This window comes from Takifugu flavidus, chromosome 20, assembly GCF_003711565.1.
Source record: "Takifugu flavidus isolate HTHZ2018 chromosome 20, ASM371156v2, whole genome shotgun sequence".
Classification (NCBI taxonomy): domain Eukaryota; kingdom Metazoa; phylum Chordata; class Actinopteri; order Tetraodontiformes; family Tetraodontidae; genus Takifugu; species Takifugu flavidus.
In genome coordinates, this window is record NC_079539.1 from 5,260,254 (window position 1) to 5,283,726 (window position 23,473).

Sequence of the window (23,473 nt, forward strand, 5' to 3'; positions counted from 1 at the left end):
TAAAAAGCACGTATAAATAAAACTTATCAACAGGCAGGTTTTACGGCTACTATACTTTTTATTGCCAGTAGGTGGCAGTAGAGTCTCATCTCTGTTCTCAGTACAATTTTATATCAACAGCAGGAACAAGAAGTTGGTGCTTTAACAGCAGCTTTTATTGAATCAACAATTTTACAGGACATTTTAACCAGGAAATACTTGTTTGCAAACTACAACTTTGCATGACAATGAATTTTGAATTACTTTTTTTTCTTAAAAACGTCTTTATCTTTGAATTAGTTTATAAAACATGACATTTCAACACCTTAAACCACACTTCTTTACAAAGTGCAGGTGTCATTAAACACACAGAGGTCCCTATTACTTTCACAAGTAATGATCTTCACAATGAAGTTATATTTGTTTTACAAGAAATATCACAAACATGATGCTTTTCTTAGGTAAAACAAAAATCACAGTGGCAATATTTTACAGCGTGGCAAATGTAACATTTAAATGTTCCGTGATAGGTTTGCAGTTTAACACCAAACAGGATACAAATGTCAACCACAATTACAGCACCAGTCCACACCACTGTTCATTAAAAATATGTTCATTTAGAAAATCAGTTCTGAAATTAACTTGTTATTGTTCTGTGCTTTAAGGTCCCAAGTGTCCAGAATAAATAAAGAAAATATCTATTTTTGCTTACTTCAGACAAACTCTTTACCAGTTTGCAGAAAGGATAATGCAGCTAGTAACATTATGAATGGTGACACATTTGATCAAAACCGACTCAGTGATAAGACTCAGTGAAATGTAGTTCAGCAACAAAATTTCTGTCACATCAAGACACGTTGAAATATAATTAATACTGAAAATTTAAAAAATAACCCATAAATGTTGAAAACAATATGTACAGACATTAAGTAATCCCCCCCCCCCCCCCCCCCCCCCCAATATTACAAAGGCCAAGGCATCACATGATTTTAATAGAATCCAGTGAATATAGCAACACATGAAACAAAATAAATAGCCAGTGTATAAATTTAGGAGTTTTTTCTGACATTTACCCCTTTTAAACAGCTTCTAACTTCCCCCATACATACCAGAACAAAAACAAATTCAAGAAACCATAAATATAAAAGCATCTTCCTTAAATTTCAGGTGTAAAAAGCACTTAAATAAATACAAAATAACTACAACCTTTCCGATCGTTAGTAAAAAAAACAACATAATAAAGTAGGAGTAGCTTGTTCCGTCTTCAGGCAGACATCATTCTCTTTCAGTGATAATTTAATTTCTAGGTTACCCCATTTTAGAGTTCTGTTTCATCCTGTACAAGTCTCTATTTAAACTGGTCTGGGATCAAATTCATCTGTGAGTGGATACTCGTAGGTGGGCTGGAAATGCCTTCTGACCAATCTGACATGTTGGAATGTGGGGATGAGCTGGACCACTGGTCAGGGGACCCAGGAGAAGGCGTTAAAAAAGGATGGTCCGGCACCTGGAGCTGGTGGTTTGGTGTGTTGTCCATGGGTCCAGAATAGCTGTGCTGGGAGGGAGGTGTGAGGAACTGGGTGCCGAGTATTTGCGTTTCCTGTGGCATCACAGTGTGGATAGACATCACGTGGCCCGAGCTGTTGTTTTGCTGCATTTCGGAGCCATTGAGCTCAATATTAGGACAGCTCTGATTGAGAGGTGGCCCAGCTGTGGGGTTGGAGCTGGTGTTTTGATGCTGGAGCTGCTGTGAGTGTGCCTGCTGGATCATGTGCGCAGGTGAGCCGAGGTGGCTGGTCTGCAAATTCTGGTAGCCCATGATCTGAGAGAGGGTGGCAGTGCTGACACCGTGCAGTGCACTCATAATGTTATGGGACATGGTCGGAGCCTGGCCGAAGTTGCCCTGCTGGCCCACACCTGGGTGCAACCTGGAGACCCAGTCACACTGGCCCCCTCTGCTGCCACCTATAGATGCTGCACCCTGACTGTGTGGGCTGGATACAGGCAGGTGGGAGAGGCGGGGCAGGTTATGGTCAAAAGACATACAGCCTACATCCTTTCCGGTGTTCATCCCCAGAAGGTCCCCAGTGCCTTGTAGGTGATTGAGGGAGATGGGTGGGGACTGCTGGAAGGGTGATGTCATGGGAGGAGAGGCCACATCAGACAGGTACCCATGCGGTGACTCAAGGGACTCTACTGGGGAGAGGACGGCTGACGTGTCCAGCAAGTTTCCCTTCCCATCCAGTGACTTTTTCTTTTTGTTTCTGCCATCTTTGCCACCGTCCTTCCCACCTTTACCAACAGAAGTCAGTTTACGAACCTTCTTGACCGACATGGAAGGCTTCAGATTGCAAAGGTAGTCATTGGGGGAGGCAAGAGGTGGGGAAAGACTGGAGGTACTTAAGGGAGTGTTGTGAAGTCCAGGACTCCGAACCACATTGTACTCATCCAGGAGGCGGACAATGTCATGGTGCATGCGTTCCTGGGCAATATCTCTGGGTAGCTGGTCAAGATGGTCTGTGATCTCACGATTGGCAAAATGCTCCAGAAGGACCTTGGCTGTCTGAAAGCTGCCTTCACGGGCAGCAAGGAAGAGTGGTGTTTCCTCCTGAAAAAAGTTAGTACAAACATATTAGTTTGAACTCAAGTGTGCAAAACAGGGCCTGCTGCACAAAAAGCATGAAAAGCAGCTAGAAACGTGTCTATGTATCATAGCCTTTCTCTCATGTACCTTGTTGTCTTGCATGTCTTTGTTTGCACCATTTTTAAGCAACACAACAGCTGCGTCCACATTGTTTACTGCTGAGGCCCAGTGAAGAGCAGATTTTCCTGTAGAGAGCAGGAGGAGAGTTAGTGATTTTAACAGCCCAGCACAAGCAGCTCTATGGACTGAGGCGATGATGGAGGGATATAAACTGAGCCCACCAGAGTCATCAGTGGCATTAACGTCAGCATGGCAGTTGATAAGCTCTTCAACCATGCCGTCGACAGCCAAACGAGCTGCCAAAATCAACGGCGTCGTTCCATCATGCATGCGGGCATCGAGATCGGTGGCACGATTTCGGATCAAAATCTGCAAAGATGCAGGCCTTAGTTAGTGTCTTCCAACTGGAATGGAATGGAAGCTCGGATTCCTCTTCCAAGCTAACTGAAACTGAGAGAATTCGATGGAGGAAGGGGGTTACCTGGAACACTCCCTGAGCATCTGCAGCCACCGCAGAATGAAGAGGAGTGCGGCCCATGTTGTCCTGAACGTTAGCATCAGCGCTGGACTCCAGGAGGCGTTTGGCAGCATCAGAGCGCGCGTACCGAGCGGCCAGGTGGAGGGCGGTCTCACCGGTGCGGTCAGTTTGGTTATGGAGGTTGGCTCCCTGATAAATGAAGTCGGTGATAATTTCTGCTGAGGGATCTTCTTCTTCTTCACTGTTTCCAGTCTCCAGGCCTCCACCGCTGCAGGAGGCAATCATCAGTGGAGTGAAACCATCTGAGAGTGAAAGAGAGGGATGATTAAAGAGAGTTCCAACTTGAGTTTGAGAAAAAAAAACAACACTTAAATCACCCAACATGTACATACCTGGACCTCTGACATTGACGTCCATGCAGTCATTCTCTATCTCTCCCTGAGGAGGAGTAGGAGCGATACAGGCGATGCGTAGATCAGCTGCATCCAGATGCTGCTGGGTCCATTTCCTTGGGTCGCCGTGGTCACACAAATCCAACATGGCCTGCTCTTCAAGCTGCAGTACACAGGAGTAAATCCAATATTAGTATTAAAAATTCAACTGATTTGACGAAATAAATCAGGCTCTGTGTTTCTCACCCTTAAGCGCCTGCAGTCTGGATCTTCATCATCCCATTCATTCTGATTGTCATCCATGAGATTTATGTCTGAGTTTTTCATGGGCCTGCAGAGATCAATTACAGTTGTAATAACATAGAAAAGTTTAAGACATGTAATATGCACATCATATTTTGCTGCAAGTCGATTCAGGATGGCTGCCTCCATCTTCCACTTTCAATGCTTTCCTACCTCAGTCCAACAGAATCTTCTCCAAGCGGCTCTCTGCGCTTCTTTTTGCTGGGCTCTGAAACCTTGAATCCTTCGGGAAACCAGAGCTGCCCGTGCTCTCGCTTTCTCTTGCGGGACACCAGAACGCCGAGGCAGATAAATCCCAAAGCAGCCAAGCCCAGAAAAACAACGTACATGGGATAGAGCTCCGAACCCGGGCTAGTAGGTCTTACACCTGAAGAGACCGAGCAATTTTGTTATTACTTGAATAATATTTCTGTTAACACAAAATTGCTTGTGACAAGTTACATACTAGTGACAGCTTCAATGTAGGGAACATTCAGATTTCCACTGGAGGCCAGAGCACCAAGGAAAGCAGCGACATCTGTGGCACTTTGGAAGCACTCTGTAGACTGCTGGTAACACTGACGGTTATCAATCTCCAGATACACCACTGACCTACAAGAAGAAATGGTACCTTTAGCCTGTAAGCTTAGCACGTTTATTACCAAAAGAGATGATTGTTAAATGTCTGTCTGCCTACCCTTTGACCTGCACAGGATCCAGCTCTCTGCGTTTCCGGGGGTTAACTATGGCAGACATGCTTTCCTTCACTTGGCCCAAAACATCCGCTGGCATTGAAGCCCAGTCAGGCCAGCCGTCTGCGGAGCGCTTCAGCACGTTATGTTTGACGAGGTCCTGCTCATTTCCGTAATAGGGAAAAACCATCGGCTCTCCTTTGGCATCACGGCGAAACACCACATTAGTGTGGAGAACACTGCTGAGCTCTCTGAGGAAAGCTGAAGAGCGGTTTTTAAGCTGTTCAGGGGGAATATGGACCACTAGGACTAAGTGCCCATCTGCAAGCTTCTCTGGCATGTTGTTTGCACAGTCCAGGCCATCCCATTCACATTCTGCGTTATTGCAGCCCTGGTCACAGTGACCATCAGCGTAGTGGTCCTTACAGTACTGGTCATAAAGTGGGCTAAAAGAGAGAAATTACATTAGCTCACTGCTTTGGTTTTCATCTAAAAAAAATAAAATAAAAGGATGTTTGCTTTAAGTTTAGACTTACTTGCATTGTCCTTCCTGTCCCTGACAATCAAAGCCATCATAGAGACACCCAGGGCTGTTACACTGGCCATCACACTTGCCATCGTTGAAGTAGCGCCAGCACTGCAGGGCCGCCGAGCAGTTTTGCCAAGGATCATCAAAGTTGAGTGAGCAGTCTCCTCCATCCCAGCCACAGGCGTGGTTGTTGCACAGCGAGTCACAGATATGGTTCCCCGCCCACTCGTCACACTGAGGAATCTCACAGCTCACCTCCACTTCTGGAGGTGGGGTGATGTCCCGTCCAAATCCTCCCACGAAGGAGTAATCGAGGATGTGGCACAGGAGGCCATTGAAATTACTGGGGCAGCTGCAGCGGAAAAATGGCACGTCTGGGGTGATCTGGCACGTGCCGCCATTGTAACAGGGGTTAGATATGCAGAGGCTGTCGGTAGGGGTCTGGCATTCAGGTCCAGTGAAGGTTGCTGGACATAGACAGCGTGGACCAAGGTGGCCTGACACACAGGTGCCACCATTTCTGCAGTTCAGGCTTCCACAAGAGCGTGAATTATATTCACACGAAGAGCCAGTGAAGCCCTGCAAGACCAAAGATGGACGGAAGTTGAGACCAATGTGCAGTAATTACTATGATTATCTTAAGAGGGAATCAGTGGCACAGCTTTACTCACAGGTGGACATTTGCAGATGAAACCATGTGGTGTGTTGCTAGCGACGGCACATGTTCCACCATTCCTGCAGGGACGCCCTTTACAGCCGTCAAACACCTTATCGCAACGTTGACCTGGAGAACAGAACCATAACGTATTTCTCAATATACATCTTTAATTTAACACTGTAACCGGTTGGGTGCTGTCACGTGCTCATCGGTACCTGTGTAACCAGTGCGGCATTCACATCTGTAGCTGTTGGTGAGCTGAATGCAGTTGTAGGACCCTCTGGGGTCACAGGGGTCTGACAGGCACTCGTTGACGTCTCCCTCACAGCGTTCACCCACGTAGCCGGGCAGACACACACATTGGTAACCTCCGATGCGGTCCACACATTTGCCATTGTTGAAGCACTTGGGCTCATTGGTCATTGGGTCAGTGAAGGGGGTGCAATCATCCAAATTAATCTCACAGTGGACACCTTCAAAAGGACATGAATAGAGGCAACATTGTAATCTTTAACGCCATAAATGTTTGCCAGTCATTTTTCTGGGAGCTGGGCAGGGATGTACCTTGCGTTCCTCTTGGACAGGAGCACTTGTAGGTGTTGATCAGATCGATGCAGGTGCCTCCGTTCTGACAGGGTTGGGACTGACACTCATTGATCTCTTTAGAGCAGTTTATTCCATGGTACCCAGGGACACACTAAAAGGCAAAAAGAATCACATATCATGAATCACCTCATAAATGTGATTTGTAATTTAACATCTATTTCCTTTAAAACAAAACACCTACCTCACAACTGTAGCCTCCTAGATAATCGGTACATGTGGCTCCATTTTGGCACGGATTAGGTGAACACTCATCCACTTGTTCCTGGCAGTAGCTGCCAGTGTATCCAGCCTGGCATCGACAATAGTGTGTGTTTCCTGCATCCAGACACTGGCCAGAGTTTCTGCACAGGTGAGCCACGTCAACACCTGAAATCATACAGAAAAACATGTAAGGGAGGCCCCAAATACTAAAAACAGGCTGTGTAATGGAGATGGGTTTACCTTGCCGTTTGGCTGCAACTTCACAGGAGACACTGGGGATGTCACAATAGAGACCTGTCCAGCCAGTCTGGCACTGGCAGGTGTATGATGCTCCCTGCTGCCAGCACGAGCCTCCATTCTTGCATGGGGAAGAATCACACCAGCGTACGAGATTCTAAAAAGGTGAGACACAGTAATTAAGCATTGCAATTAGCTGACATGGAGGGATGCACAACCAGATAATTTCGTCATACCTGACAGTTAACTCCAGTGTAGCCGAGAGGACACGTGCACTTATATGTTCCGTAACTGTCAAGACATGTGCCGCCATTGAGGCAGGGCTTGGAGTCACACTCGTTGATGTCATACTGGCAGTAGCTGCCAGTGAATCCAGGCAGACAGAGGCAGGTGAAGGCGTTGATGCCGTCCACACAGGTGCCACCGTTGAAGCAAGAGCTGAAGCATCACAAGATATCAATTGTTACAAATCTTTTGAAAAGGTTGAGAGGCAAGCAGATCTAGTTTTGTTGCCGTCGGCTACCTGTCGGTGCAGTCGTTGGTGTTGATCTCGCAGTTTATGCCACTGAAGCCCAGCGGACATGTGCAGGTGTAGCTGTTGACACAGTCGGTGCAGTTGGCCCCGTTCTTGCAGGGATTACTCTCACACTCATTTATGTCCTGTTCGCATCTGCCGCCACGAAACCCGGGCGGACAGGTGCAGGTATACGTGTTGACGCCATCATGGCACAGACCACCATTACTACATGGATCTGAAAAAGGAAGGAATGTAATAAGTCACCTTCATACATTAAATTCAGACTGAATTTGCATTAAACATTCAAAAATCACATCCTTACTGGGTTTGCAGTCATCAGTGTCAATCTCACACTTGAGGCCAGAGTAACCTGGCTGGCACAGGCACTGGTAACCACCCATTGTGTTATGACAAATGGCACCATTACGACATGGGCTTTTCACACACTCATTGATGTCAATCTCACATGTTTGACCTTAAAGGAAAAAAGGGACAAAGTGAATATTACATGCCGATTCAAAAATAGATATAGACAAGGCTTTACTAAACAGGACAGGTACCTTGCCATCCTTCGGGGCAGATACAGGAAAAGCTCTGGTAGTCTTCAGCCTCTTTACACACTCCTCCATTCTTACAGGGTCTGGGGCTGCAGGGTGCAAGTAAGGTCTCACAGTTTTCACCTAGTGACAGAGAAGACACCCGCATTTAGATTTCCAGTGTTTCCAAACTCCTGAAACAGGTATTATTTCCAAGAGTGAATAAATCCAAGTTTATATCCCACTTCCTTATCCATTTCCACATCAACACAGGCAAACAGAAAGCCTCTTCCTGTTTCCTGCTATTGTGTGATCACAGACAGGAAACAGGAATTGGGACCAGGGCTTGGAACAGGCACTAGTCCTCCCCTTATATTAGCCACTGTGGCATGTTTTTCCATATCGTGTTATCCTTGCAAGCCAGACTTTTTTTCCACACAAAAACAGGAATCCCTGTTAGGTACTGGGTAATGGTTTCTAAAACAACATGTGGCTGAACTAGATAAACCCTTTATGTGCCAGTGGGAGGGTTATCTTTATATATTCAGGTTTGCGCACACAGCCGAGTCAGCAATAAATGAATATAAGCAACCCAGGGTGGAGCATTGAGGATGAGCAAGCAGCTACATGACATACCAGTATAGGGCAGCAAGCAGTTGCACTTATATCCAGCCACATCATCGATGCAGGTGCCCTGGTTGAGGCAGGGGTTGGAAGCACATTCATTGATGTTAGTTTGGCAGTTAGGCCCTGCAGTGGTTGGATTAGAGAAGATGAAGAGGTTAGATATCAGCTCACGGGGAACACACTCACTCTCAATGAACCATCGAAAGCAGCAGGTTATGAAATGTCATAATGGCTGTAACTGACCGGTGAAGCCGACTCTGCACGTGCAGTGGTACCCACTGGTCATGTCCTTGCAGGTCCCACCATTCATGCAAGGGTTGGACTCACATTCGTTGTTATTGATGTCACAGTTCGGGCCACTCCAGCCAGAGTCGCACGTACATTTATAGCTAACGCAAAGGAAAATGTTATTTTTAGAGGTTTTCATTTGGGGAAACTTTACGTAGTTCCTACATCGTAAATGTCGAGAGTGCTCACCCGTTGATGAGATCGTGGCATCGGCCGTGGATGCATGGGTTGCTCCTACACTCATCCACCTGAGACAAACAGGTGGCGTCATTGTAGCCCTCTGGACACAAGCAGGTGAAGCTGTTGATTCCATCGACGCAAGTACCTCCGTTGTGACAAGGGTTGATGGCACAGTCATCGATGTTGACGTTACACATTGCACCTGAGAGACAAAAGAAACAGTCTTTTGCACTCTATCACCAATTCTAAAATAATGATAAAAAATAATTGCAAGCACAGAATTTGAATTTATTCAGTATTTTCCAGAAGACCAACTACTTTGTTCTTTAGAAATATTTCAAAATGTATGACAAAAATAACTTCACAGGACATTATGAATGTCCCACAGCTGGAAACACCCTGGAGTAAAATTCTTTGAGCCTTTATAAGCCGCTTACTGAGGTGTACCGTGTGGCTTTTGGACAATAGCAAGAGCCAATACTAAAGACATTCAACAGGCAGAGGCTGCAGAAGCCCCAGTGTATGCCTAGCCTGGCAGCCCCTGGAGGCCCCTTTGCCTCTCCTCCTTTGATTGAATGGGTTCCTGTTCAATAGGCAGAGGGGGGTTTGGGCTGAATCTGAGAGGGGGAAGTGCTGCCAGGGGAATGGGGGGGGCAGGCTACTCTGCTATTCAGAGACGTACAAACAACACTCCTCACCCCCATCAGGGGAGATCTAACCTTACCCAAAGCTGTTTACAGGGGCAGAAGGACAGACCCTGTTCACACACAGCCGAGTAACAATTAAACCCCCCCTGATCCACTATGCAGATCCCTCCCCCCTCTACTCATCAATCAGGAATGGGAGGGCCCAACCGCCTGATCTTCAGTTACAATAGTCCTCTATCTGTGATGCTAACCCCCCCCCCAAACACACACACACACACACACACACCACACACACACACACACACAAGCTCGTTCCAACCTAATCACATTGCCTCTACCAGTCAGAACCGGCTCTGCTGGGCCACAAAAGAGAAAACAAGTGTTCCACACGCTGGATTTGTCCAAAAATTAGTAAAAAAGTAGAAGCAAGTAGAAGTTCCAAAAAAAAAATCCTTCTCCTTAAATATTATGGGTTTTATCATTTTTGTACATTTACCAAAGAGCCTGATCTTTTTTCCTCATTGAAAGAATCATGTTACAGTCCAGGCTCGGCGTCACACTCTTTTCAGCAAAGTTAGTACATTGTGTGTGTATCAGGTTAGACTCTCTTCTTTTCTCTTTATACCAACTATTCCGCATATGCAACCTGAAACCATTGTTCCTCTGGAGTGGACCCGGCAGCCACCTGTCCTACCTGCCCCTCCCAAAACCCAGGGGACCAGCCCCTTCAAACTAAACCCCGCCCACCACTCACCTGTATAACCAGGTTCGCATGCACATTCATAGCCATTGATCTTGTCGATGCACCTCCCGTAGTCACAGGGTTTGCTCTTACAGTCATCCAGGTTCACCTCACAGTTGAATCCTGTAGATCGACACACATGTAAGCAAATTAAATCATAAAACTCTGAAAGAGCTGAAAGAAGCAGCCGTTTGCTGCTGGTAAATGGCCTCACCTGCAGTCCCTTTAGGGCAGACGCAAATATAAGTGTTTTCCCTGTCTTGACAAGTGCCACCGTTCTTGCAGGGCTGACTGAGACACTCATTGATGTTAGTTTCACAGAGACGGCCCGTGTAGCCAGGACGGCAGTAGCAGGTGAAAGAGGCCAGGCCATCCTTACAGGTACCATAGTGACAAGGGTCAGAATAGCACTCATTGATGTCAATTTCACAGTGTTGTCCTGTGTAACCTGTTCGGGAAAGAAGGGACATTATTTAAATCCAATGATCAATGCAGTAAAAATAGGTAAGGCTGGGACAGGGAAGCCCGTTACCTTCAGCACATTCACAAGTGTACTTGTTCGGACCGTCGGTACACTTAGCTCCATTTTTGCAGGGGGTGCTGGCACACTCATCAATGTCCACCTGACAAAGATTCCCTGAAAAGCCTGGGTGTGCAATCAAAAAGAGAAGAAATTAACTTTCATGAAATGATTGTATTAACATGGCAGAAAGAAAAAAAATGCCTGGGTTTCAAGTAGGGACCCCCCCCTTTTAAATCTTGCTGCTCAGTAAGATCTTTCTTTCAAACCACAACACAATGGCCTCCTGCTTGGTGGCTATAAGTCAGTCCCTGCCCCCAAATTTTGGCGCCAAGCTATTATACAAACTCTTGTGCCCGCCAAATATGCTAATGTCCAAGCAACAAGATCCAGTCTGTTCACCTATATACCCTTTAATGACAGTATTAAATAGTAAATAATTAACAGCTGTCCACTGATCTATACAGCATGGGATTTACTGTGTTCTTTGTTAGCTAAAATAACTTATTGTTATACCCGAAACTCTGCAAATTGGCACAAAAGGTGGGGTCCAATAACCTCTTTCTTTCACCCCATTAATCCACAATGTTTTGCATTCCTTCCCCTTTTCTCACCTTTCTGGCACTCGCAGTGGAAGGAGTTGATCTTGTCGACACACTTTCCATTGTTTAGACAAGGCTGACTGGCACACTCATCTATGTTGATGTGGCAAAACACACCCTCGTACCCTGAAACACACACCAGGACAAACAGTCAAATCGTGTCAAATTTCTTAAACTTTAATCATCTTGTGTGGTCGCTCAAAAAAGACTCCCTTTGCTCACTAAATAAAGTTCAGGTCCATGCACATACCTGGCATACAGATGCAGTGGAAGCCGCCGATCTGATCCAGGCAGGTGGCATCGTTGTGGCAAGGGTTAGACATGCATTCATTGACGTCCATCTCACATCGGGGTCCTTCATACCCTTGCAGACACTTGCACTGGAACGAGCCTTTTGTGTTGATACAGCGACCACCGTGCTCACATGGATTGGCCCCTACGACAGTCAAGATCGATGTTAAGATACTTAGTGATATACAAAATGAATGGAAAAGATATTTCTTTAAGCAGACAATATATGTTGGGTCCATAACCTACCAAGGGAGCACTCGTCAATGTCCAAATTACAGGCTGACCCGGTGTAGCCTGGGGGGCAGGTGCAGATCGCTTTGCCATTGACAGGGTTGGTGTCACAGTTGGAGCCCTTTTGGCATGGATTACTAATGCACGCGTCATCCAGGTGGCACAGCAATCCTGGGAGCACCGCGGTAACAAAGTGTCACCCAAACTGCATCCGTACATTGTGATACTCATGCTGTATCTGGCACGTGTAGGATGTACCTGTGCGCCCATGAGGACACTCGCAGAAGAAAGAGGCCACGCGATCATGGCAGGTGGCGCCATGGTAGCAAGCTGCGCTGGCACAGTCGTCGATGTTCTCGCTGCAGTCGTCACCGGTCCACCCATTGACACAGACGCAGTGATAGCTGCCGTGTGTATCGTGGCACGTTCCTCCATTTTGACACGCGTTGGGCATCAGCTCACACTCGTCCACATTTTCAGTGCAGTATTGACCTGTGAGTAAAGTCAGCATGAATACAAACCTAAACTAAATCTCTACAACGTTTCTAACTTAAGCTGCAAATTGTCACCTGTATAATGAGGCGGGCACTGGCAGTTGTAGGTGTTCACTCCGTCCACACAAACTCCACCATTCTGGCAGCCGTGGCCTGGACAGTCGTCGATATTGTGCTCGCAGTGCGCACCTGTGAAGCCTGGCAAACAAAGGAAACAGAAATGGCTGAAGCTGTATTTGCTTTAGTTAATATTAAGACTCTTCTTGCCCTTGCTATCACCAGGCACTTGGTTAGCAAAAGATAAGCTCTCTGTGTTCTCCTGGCAGATTGTTTTAATACCCCACGAACGACTCCAACACGTCTCCTCCTCGAACATCAAAAGGCAGGACCGGAGTTTTACAGCAGGCTGATTAACCATCAACTTATAACGCTGCAGGTGCTCGTGCAGCTTCACTGTCTATTTGCATTCCAACGCGAACACCCTGCCAGAGACCAGCAGAGTGTGTTAAACTTTAACAACCCTCAAAGTCTTTCATTCATAAGCATTCGTTCAAACCATGTCACATCCTGTCAAAAAGATCCAAATATTTTAACTTGGAGGGGAACCAAATTGCGGTTAATGCTTTGTGGTTTGGAGAGAAACTGTTCCCTGGCAGCTGGTCTACAACATCTTCACCACAATTGCCCAACCTTAACCCACATTTTACACAACAGTTGACTGGTTTTGGATTCCAGCCCAATAAAGATGGCAGTACGGGATTCAACAGACAGCAGGGTGTTTATGTATGACCTCACGGCTAGGGTGGGTATCCATATGTCTGTGTGAATGTGCATTATCGCTTGTAGTGCTGGAGCACCCTGGTGATTATCAGAAGGAAATGTCTGTGTGAGTGTATCCTGCCAGTGCAGCCACTGGGAGTGGGTTTTTGAGTTTGCTCATTCCAGTCAGAATCAATTTTTTACTGAAACAGACTACATTTTTGCTGAACCAACGGTGGAACTAAGTAATCTGCGTTTCCTGTGGCTGAGTCAGCCATATGGCGATATCCATATGTTACCTGGAAGACAGGTGCAGTCGTAGGTGGTGTCTCCCTTCTGAACACAGGTGCCTCCATTTTGGCATGGAGAGGGGCTGCATGGCATGTATGGTGTCTCACAGTGTCGGCCAGTGTACTCCGCAGGGCATCTGCAATGGTACGAGCCCACCTCGTTGACACAAATGCCGCCATTGAGGCAAGGGGAGGGGGTCTGTGCGCACTCGTTGACATCTTGCTTGCAGGTCTGGCCATGGAAGGTGGGTGGGCAGGTGCAGATGAAGGTAGAATCAAAGGCAGAGCACTGGCCACCATTTGCGCATGGATTAGAAGCACATGGGTTGGCAATTTGGCACGTTTTACCTTGAAAATAAAACAATCCAATTGATTATTTGCATTTTATGATGTGTTTTGAGGGAAAATGATATGTGCAGATTACGCAGGTGACAGGCTAATTGCGTACCTGACCACCCAGGTGGGCAGCGACAGCGGTAGACAGTGAGGGTAGTGAGGTCACACGTTCCTCCATTGCGACATGGGGAGCTCATGCAGGCATGGTTGGTGGGAGTCAGGCACAGCCGGTCAGTGAACCCCAGGCGGCACACGCAGCGGAAATCAAACGTGTTGCCATGGGAAACAGCTCGGCATTCGCCACCATTACGGCATGGTGAAGGGCTGCATGGGCTCGGATACTGGCAACGATTTCCTACGAAGTCACTGGGACACCTGTAAATAGACAGTGAAGGGTAAAAAGAACAGATAATTAGAAAACAATGGCCTCTTTTCCACGGCATGGGAAGAATATTCTAAACAAAAGGGAGAGTAAAGAGAGGGAGGTGGAGAGAACAGAGGAGGGGTAAAAGTTTCCCGCTCACTGCAGTGGTGCATGTTGTTCCAGCGTGTCTCTCTGGATTTAACTCAGATAGATCCTTGAAAACACATTCTGCTACGACAGCAGACACTCCAAATTCGCCTGTCAACATCTGACCGTTCCCATCTACCTTACTGCAGACACGCTGTCTACACTCATTCTCAATGACCACTGAGATCAAGGCAACTATGCCGGCTCTGGTTGTTGCGTTTAAAGTGTTGCATTCAGGCCCTAAACCCCAACCCCTCCCCTTGAATGATTGAAAGCAGTCAAAACTGGTTCCCAAAGTCTGGAAAGGACCAGTTTCATAACTTACATAACAGTCTTTGTGACAGATGTGCATATTTAAAGCCCTGCCAAAAAAAAGTTGTTTACATTCAAATTTGGGCTATTTGCTCTATGAGCAGCGGGGGTTTCTGTGCAGGGGACAGCATCTGTTGGTCTGGGTATCTCCACAGGGAGCAGGTGTGCATGTTAATGAGGGCAGCTGTTGGACAGGACTCCTCCTCCTCCCACATAAGCCCCCCTCCCCTCTGTCCCCTTGTCAGATGGGGGTGCTGACAAGCCAACCTCTCCTCTGGGGATATAGAGGACCCATGTGAAGTCAGCTGTTGCAACTTCTGTCTCTACCCCCCCAACTTCCACTCTCATTCTTAAATCCTCTTTTTCCTACACCTTCCTCTATCTTTTCTGGTTAGAAACCAAGCATTGCTTGGGTTTTTGTGCAATAAGGGGGAAGGCAGAGGCTGTAATATTTCACTCTGCTCTTTTCTCTCCTGTGTGGACTTTTTACAGCTCCCAGCAGTTTGCTTTATACAGCGTGCTCCTTATGTCGCACAGGGCTGCTGAAAAACTCCCATGTTTACATAGATAGGGGAGGCCAATCACAGAGTTTTAACAGTCCCATGTGCCCAACAGGGAGTCCAGACAGTTGCGATTGGCAGACGATTGTAAAAACGTTTAGGGCGCTTTTGAAGTTTCTCTGATTTGTGTTTCACTTTACCTTAAGAGCACATGGAATAAACCCCCTGAACAATATTCTAGTACAAAATTCCCATTCACCCTTATGAAACCGATCTTATGTCGTGGCGTGTGTGTGTGTGTCATCCCACGCCAACTGTAATAGATCTTCTTTGTTCAAAAGTCAACTCATTCTGGCATAAAGAGCCACCCACCCACATGCTCAACAGAGCAGCACCCACTACGGCAACAGGTCTCTCCCAGCGAAGCAATGTCCCCTCAGGCCAGAGCAGATGCTTTCCTGACCTCTGACCCCAAACACTTTTGTGACTGTGGGACAGCATTTTTTTTTGTCCTCTCTCCCCTCTGTCCGCATCCCCCATGGGGACAGATCTACCATCTGCCACTCTGGGGGTGACTTTATTGTGCAACACAAGAACAGCCCCAGTGTGCGCAGAAAATGCCACTGCTGTGCAAAATATGGCATAAAGGGACAAAGTACAGTCCCGAACGTCAGATTTTATTTTACTCCCTTTTTAAACATGATCATCTATCTTCCTAATCTTTTCCAACACCCACTTTTACCTCTTTTAAAAGACTATTTGTTTCCACCCCATTCATTCTCCCTTAATAGCCGATTGTCCAACATGTCTAATCATTAGCCAAAGTGTGGCCCTTTTGGCCCATGTCTGTTAGTCAAGCCCAAAGGCAAAGCTGCTGGAGGAAATGAGAACTTTACTCAGGTTGAACAGTTCTCAAATGGGTGCTGAAAAGGTGGACCTAATTTCAACATAAAACAATTTCGGCAAAACAGTAATGGCACAGCAAAGAAGGCATAAAGAGTTTTGCTAGTGAGTTCCTGTCTATAATCTAAGATTTACGAGGGGTTGGACTGAGTCCGATTAGACTAAGGACACTCAGCTAGTTAACCCTCACAAGGGCAGTAACCTCAACATCGAGTGTGTAAAAGAGCGACAGACATTATTCCAATGGTGCCATATCACTTGTTAGTCACTAGACCTTTATGACATTATTTTTTGCAACTTATCTGCTGTGACATGGAATTAATTACTAAATCCGGGCTTTCACTGCGTGGATGCAGCAGAACAATACGGCTTTCATCTGTCGATCTCCAGACTCAAAGAATCCTTATATGGCCAATAAATGTAGAACACTATTAGTCCATGTATCAAACCATTATCTTCTCTGTAGTATCTTTAATTTAGGGTGTTATGTTAAGCAACCTGACCAACCCAATCTACTGCCACTGTGTGGAAGGGCTCTGTGGCATCTAGGGAATGGTTCCAACCAGGGGAGTGGCAGCCTGAGTGCTTAAAGCCCAATGAAAGCCAAACACCAACAGGAATACTTGACCCAGTCATGCACTTATGTACTCCTGAGTTGAGCCTTAACAGAGACCTGCTTAGTAATCCTATAGGAGGACATCTAAAGAGCAGCATTCCTAAAAAGAAAGTGGAACACCCATATAATATCAGACAGCTCTCTGCACGATTGGGGGGTGCTGATTGCACCAGCCACTTCTTTCAATTTCCTGTCTCAAGACGTGGCGTCTAGCTCATCTTGCACCGTTTCAGCCATGTAGCAAGATATTCAAGATGTTTTTCGAGTTTATTATTAACCGCCACCTCAGACCTAAACAGTGTCTATTCCAGCACAAAGACATAAACAGCCAGTCAGCCATGCAACCACAGCGTTCAGGGCAACAACCTTTCAACCTGATGGTGCCCTTGTTGCGCTCTCACGAGTGGAAGCTAAATTTGACTCACACGGCTCTGTGCCCTTACGCGTTCTTCAGCCGCCTTCAACTCTAAGGGAAACAGGAAGCCCCAGACCTTCAGATAACCTCTTACTTTAGAGAACCGTGGCCGAGTACTTCCCAGTCACGGAGGATTGTTTTTGTTTCCATGTGTCTACTATCGCCACATACTTAAGTTGACATTTTATCTAAATGAGATTTTGAATGTGTTCTTAATGAGCCACCACGGCTGAGTCATTCGTGTATCGCCAGTGGTAACCAAGATGCAGCGGGACTTTTGTCAAAATGTACACTCAGGGCTTTAATTCTCCTCCGTAACTTATCTCACATTGTCTAAACAGTCATTAGTAACCTTGCAGGACAGACAATTTAAATCTTAATTTTCTTTAAACAAAAAAACATAAAACTGTCTAGCTTTAAGTGGGGGGCTGACTACCAGTAAACAGGACACAAGCTAGTTCCTGGATGATGGAAAAGGTTTAAATTAAGCCTATCTAAATTTAGAACCAAAAACAAAAAACATCCTTTCTGCAGCAAAGGGGAGAAAGAGGTACCAGTTTTTGTCTGAACTCGGGCTTAAACCCACTAAATCCATCCATTAGACATTTGATTACCACAGTTTACGGCGAGACTAACTTTATTCTCTATGCCGACATGTGATTTTCGCTCTCTGTTCTCCCGCTCGTGGGAAACTTGTTGAAAGAGGAATTAAATCTAGCGTGCCAGTGAAATTGGTGTCACCATTTGCCTGCAACGGACTGTTTAAACCACACTGCACAGGGTCGAACACAGATTTAGGGATACGCTAACAATCAGTCGATACAGCTACAATCAGATGATTAATGCTGTGTGATCTGAGCTTCACAACCTAACCACACAAAAGTAATGTGATGTAAACATGTGGCATCGCTCTCATCTCCAAAAAAATCTATTAACAGATTTCCAACCTGGACTGGAGTCAAATATATGTGACAAAAGCGCAATTTCTATGGTCAACGCCCCCCCAGTACCGACGCTACACTCTGACCCTGGACTGGTGACGCTGCTTCTGCCACTGGAGCCGCGGCTGATGGCTGCTTAACTTGGCACTAAAGAATGATTAATTGCAGAAAGGAAGCGCGGGCGCGGGTGGATGAAGTGATGCTCTCATCCTGGCTGTCTTTAATTGGACCGAGCTGAGACAGAGACCACAATACCAGCTTTGTTTGGGGGATGGAGGGGGTGCATGCGAGCCTGCGCACACGTGCAGCAGTGTGTGAGTGTGTGCGTGCGCAGATTAGATATGAAAGGATGTGATTTGGTGGGCCCGGGCTCCTCCAAACCCCCCTCCTCTCTTTTATTCTCTGCAGACCAGAGAAGCGCCTGCCGTGACCGCATGCCTCCAGGGTAAACCAGGCCACCCATGAGCCTCTTCAGAGGAATCAGAACCATTCCGCCACTGGATCGCAGTAGGAAAAAAGTTTGCGGTCTCCCCCCTCTGAATTTTTCCCACCACTTTCTTCTCTTATTGCGCAGAAACAGCAGGAGGCACCACAGCCTCAGACTGAGGACAACGCTGCTCATCCTCTACCGTTCTGAAATCCTAAACCTGCATCTACTTCAACTCTCTTTGTTATACGCTGTGTTTTTATTCCTATTAATGCAAGTCTCCCAATATCAAATCCAATTATATTTCACAGCCATCTGGCTTTCTAATGGAGATCATCGGTGGGTGAGGTGTGTGTGTGTGTGGAGGGGGGGGGGGGTTCCATTCACAAAGCCGGAGACAAACCTTCAGGGAGGGGCGAAGGATTTGAAAGGGGTTATGGCAGGGGTTTTGTGCATGTTGTGGTGTTTAGGGTGGCTGTGGCATGATGGGAAGCCCCACTCAGATTAGTCACACAGCATTGCTCTGACTGCAGGACAATGGGTGACGGGCGGCAGGCGAGCCCCAGCTGTCGCCCATGAAAGGGCAAAAAAACAAGATTTAGGGCTGGACGCGTCCTCTCACTTTGTTGGATGGAGGGGTCTTGCATTCATTAAAAGGCCTAGTAAGAAAAAAGGGGGGCGGGCAGGGGCTTTTGTCCAGCTACCCCTCTCTCACCTCTCCAAAACCGCACTCATTTCTGAATTTCTTCACTTCTTAAACTCTTTTATTTCCAGAGAATGTGTGCAGCTTCAGAGAGCAATGCAGCTCCTGGAGGGCTACAGGAGCACACCGGCCCAGAAGAAACTGGAGGGCCTCCGGTTGCTGGGTGCAGGGCCTGCTCAAAAGGCTGGAATGAAAAGGGGGATATGCGGCCCCTTTTCTTTCTGACAAAAAAAAACGCTTTCAAGTATCAAAATTACACTACACTGCACTTGTAAGGCTGAGCGAATTCCAACCCTCTAGAACAAATTACACAGTTATATTGTGAGACAATGCGGTGATCTTCGGGCACATCACTTGTTGCTGCGTCTCATCACTTGCTTACTAACCTGCACTCTCCATTTCCATTCGTGGTGGCTTCACATCTTCCTCCATTCAGGCAAGATTCAGTGGGCAGGGAGCATTTTAGACCTGTTGAACAAATTAAACACATTAAAAAATAAGATAATTCAGCCATAACGGTGCAGCATATGTAATAATCCCTACTGGTAATCAAACCGTTAGGATTAGGGATTAAGGTCTGAAATCAGTGCAGGGAATTTATTCATTAGTGATATCCTTAATGCACCCTAATTCATAGCTTTCTTTTCATTTTTGCGCACTCCGATTATTAATTGATTTGTTGCACACTTTCCCGTAGGGGATACTCTGAGGCCTGTTGTGGACCTCAAGTAACGCGTGGTGCGTGGCTTTCCGGGGGGGTGGAGAGGGGGTGGGGGGGTTCGCGCACGCTTTTGCGGGGAAAGCGCAGCAGCTGCGGAGCTCAGACGCGCAACAAAAGAAATCAGAGTCCAGCACGAGCCATAAAACACTCTCCTCGGGCATTGTTTACCGGCAGACGGGAATAACAGCCCCCCCGGCACTCACAACACTCTCCCACACATCCAGACAAAAGGTGCCCTCCCTCCCCCCCGCGTCCCCTGCCCCAACACACGCACCGACTTCCATTTACCCCCCTCGCCCCACCACCACCTCTCATTTAAAACTGCTTCTGAGAGCAGATTCAAAGTACGCGAAATCGTTCCTTCAAAAACTTTTTTTGAATGAACGTTTGTATGAATCACATTTGGTCCCAAAGGTTTTGTGCAAACTATTTTAAAAGGAAGTGGGACGCAAGACTTCGGAGACGCAATAGTCAATATAGAGTAACTTTCTCACGCGTGCGGACCAACCGTGCAGCTCACGGCTCCTGCCAGTCAGTGAACGCATGATTTAAAATGTCTTTATCATATAAAACTGCCTTTATCATTTTACAACGAACATTTGTAGCATGGATCGGCTGTAGTGTGATAGTATGTGCGAGATTAAAGACAGTTTGCGCCGCATAAATTGGGTCTTCTAACTCCTTCAAAGCCCAAAGTTCACGCTCACAAATCTGTTTTGGGAACAGCTTACCTTGTGAGATGACGATTGCTGGGATCAGAAACGTTAGTTTCACAAAGAAACGATACATTCCTCCTCTTCAACTTCACAAATGTCGGTGACTCCCGCGTAGGGTTCGCATAGATCCGCGCTTTGGTTTATTCCAGATGTTGTCCTGAAATAAATATCCTCGCGTTGAAACAGGTAAGTCCAACCGTCAGAGAGAAAAAAGGGGGAAGAAGAGGGAACAGTGTCGGAGAGGACTCAGCTCATAGATGTTCACCTGGTGCCTTCCGCGCTCTCAATGAAATCTGCAGGCAACTCTTAAAGTTCCTCCCACCCCGGGTCCCCCACCAACGCCTCCCCTCCTGGGTCACATAAAAGCCGCCTCTTTCTCTCAGGAACACACTCTCTCCGCTCACATCACACACGTGTGTTCCCCTAAGTTTTTTAGTTTTGTTTTAAAAACACATATAAGTAGAAATATCTTAATTAAAGAAAAAAACGCGTCTTGACTATAATGTAGTTTAAAATCAGGTGATTGATCCACGCACCTGATTCACTTGGTCCATGTGGATCCATCCACTTGGTCCTTTATTTTACAATACCAATAAAAACAGAAGAATAATTATTTTTTTTTAAAAAATTTTTTAAAAACATGTCGAACATGTGTAACATCTTGTGATTGTTTACAGGAGTTATAAGCCACCATATTACTCTCTAATTATAGTACTAAGAGCATGTCTGGGCCAGATTTGCCCTCCTTTGTGTCATTCTTCTTTTTTTCTCAGGGCGAGTGAAACTGTCAGGCAGTATCTGCAGAGTTTCTGCACCCCAGGGCAAAGATTATTTTATTATGAACCCACGCACATGCTGGTCCTTTGCCGGTGCGGTTGCCAAATGGACGCAGGCCAAAAGAGGCAAGGTCTCTTGAGGTGCCTGAAGTGTGGGAAACGCTGGGGGGAAAGAAACCAAGACGCGCGCCGCTACAAGTGTATTGCATAAGAGAAAATCAAATGTGGTGTGTGGATGGAAAGTGTCTGAGATGTGCACGGGCATGTAGGGCGATAGCAGGAAAACACCTGACCCTCCGTGAGAAAATTGAAATCTGTCAGGCACACGCTGAGATTAGGCCGTGCCTGCTGATAGCACACCCCAATTCGTTTTTTTAAAATATGCAGATGTGACAGGCCTGCTCCCCCCCACCACTGTATGGCACTCTGCCAGGACTGCTACATCCTGATGAAGCTGGGTGAAGCAGCGCACACTTACACTATTATATGGCTGTATTCTGCTTCCCGCTTCCTCTTAAGTGGCCAGTCAGCATTACCACATCTGTTGGCCTACAGCAGCAATGGCTGTAGTCCAGCAGCTCCATCATGGCTTGCAAGTGACCACCCCAGTACACTGCATGGGAACATCAGTGTGAGGAAGGTTTTGAGGCTTTGATGGCGAGGTTGGTCCGGCAGCAGCACCGACCCATTCCGATTCTTCCTGCATTCCCGCCTCCTTGCAGGCCAATACAAACAACTAGCAACAGGTTTGGATCTTGATCCCCGAGAGCCCCTTTCAGCAGTCTCCAGCAGCTCATAGTACCCTACGCCCGCAGCATGTTGCACGCAAGGCCTGTGCTGAAATAGTAAGTTGTGCATGTGGGTTCCTCACCCCCACCAACTGACCAGCAGTGTAAAGTTTGTCCTTCGACTGATCACTATCTTCAGGGCAACAATGCTAAAACGCATGTCGATGTATTGGCGCTGGCACAATTCTTATGTCCCGATTACTGGGCTCTGTACACACATATACAGGTGTTGCACTTTATAATTTAAAACCTCCAAAACTGTCTCAGCCCATGGTGAAAAGGAAAACTGTGTGTTCCAATCTCACCTATTTTCGAGGAGTTAATTTCCCCCTCATGCCATTGCCACACTCCTTCACACCCTCACACCGCATAGTAATCTGCGGTCCATGTTCAGATCATGGAGTAATTTGAAGTTTTGGCAGAGTGTGCTCTTTTTTTATCCTGGGGATATCTCTTGTTTTGACATGCGGGGCTCTCTCTGACGTGTATTTATTTTTTGGTGGGAATTTAATCCATGAGAAAATGCTTTTTATTGGGTTCACAAGGTTTGTTCGTGGAAGACCAAAAGCTCTAAAAACAAACCCCATCAAAGCTTGAAATAGAAACACAACTCTATGAAGGGGACACAAAGTGCAAGAAAACAGAAGCAGTATCTTAAAGATTAAACATAAATGGGACAGAATTCCGCTGTATAAATGCTGACTGCACAGAGGTTCAGATTTGGACGTGGACCATTGCAGTTTCCTTCTTCCCCTTCCTACCTTCCTTCTGTGGGAGTAGCAGTGAAATACAGCCAAAGGCTATGATATAAAGTGACTCTCAAGACAAGGCCTGCATGATGTCATCCGACTAGTGCTGGATAGAACTGGAGGCTATATGCTTACATCGCAAAGAGCACGTGCAAAAAGTGTTATATTATTTTATTTTCCATTACAGGACAAGCCTCTCGTCTGACCTGATTGGGTGAGAAGTCTGATTGGACCAGTCTACATGAAAATGATGGTCTGTAGGTGAGGAAGACAAAGATGCTTGTTAAGATTCCAGAAGAGCTGTAACTTTTTGAAACAACTGCTTTCTGAACTCAGGTATTCTCAACCCTGCTTTAGCATAATCCCTCTCTTTTAAGGCAACAATCAAAGCCCAGACATTTGCCTAATCTTCCGTTGCTGGAGGTAGTTCACACCTTTGTCTCTGGCAGTCTAACTAGCCCAGTGTTTACCAAAGGGTTTGCACTGGAATGGCCAATATTTGTTGTAAAAGGACCCCTGTGCTGGTTTATTTAAAGATAAGTGATTGGAAAAGTAGTTTGTTTCATCAGGAGAAACC

At 46.4% G+C, this 23,473-nt stretch overlaps 1 protein-coding gene across 2 annotated transcripts; it reads right to left on the minus strand.

Annotated features, from left to right (window-relative positions):
* Positions 1–133: 133 nt before the first annotated feature.
* notch1a (notch receptor 1a) lies at positions 134–20,870 on the minus strand. Of its 2 annotated transcripts, XM_057018181.1 has the most exons (34): positions 20,599–20,870; positions 19,533–19,614; positions 13,931–14,193; positions 13,492–13,830; positions 12,509–12,631; positions 12,198–12,431; positions 11,955–12,110; positions 11,668–11,853; positions 11,430–11,543; positions 10,828–10,941; positions 10,510–10,743; positions 10,308–10,418; positions 8,916–9,108; positions 8,682–8,827; positions 8,448–8,561; positions 7,836–7,955; positions 7,598–7,750; positions 7,282–7,510; positions 6,995–7,196; positions 6,762–6,915; positions 6,502–6,686; positions 6,279–6,411; positions 5,930–6,187; positions 5,728–5,840; positions 5,064–5,635; positions 4,533–4,973; positions 4,302–4,447; positions 4,010–4,223; positions 3,800–3,884; positions 3,554–3,716; positions 3,165–3,463; positions 2,905–3,052; positions 2,711–2,808; positions 134–2,587 (listed from the first exon to the last, which is right to left on the minus strand). In XM_057018181.1, exons 1-34 carry the CDS (start codon positions 20,654–20,656, stop codon positions 1,328–1,330), a joined length of 7,440 nt encoding a protein of 2,479 aa, XP_056874161.1. In that variant the 5' UTR covers positions 20,657–20,870; the 3' UTR covers positions 134–1,327. The 2 variants fall into 2 exon arrangements, with proteins under 2 accessions (XP_056874161.1, XP_056874163.1); XM_057018183.1 differs by lacking the exon at positions 8,448–8,561.
* Between the last annotated feature and the right edge of the window lie 2,603 nt (positions 20,871–23,473).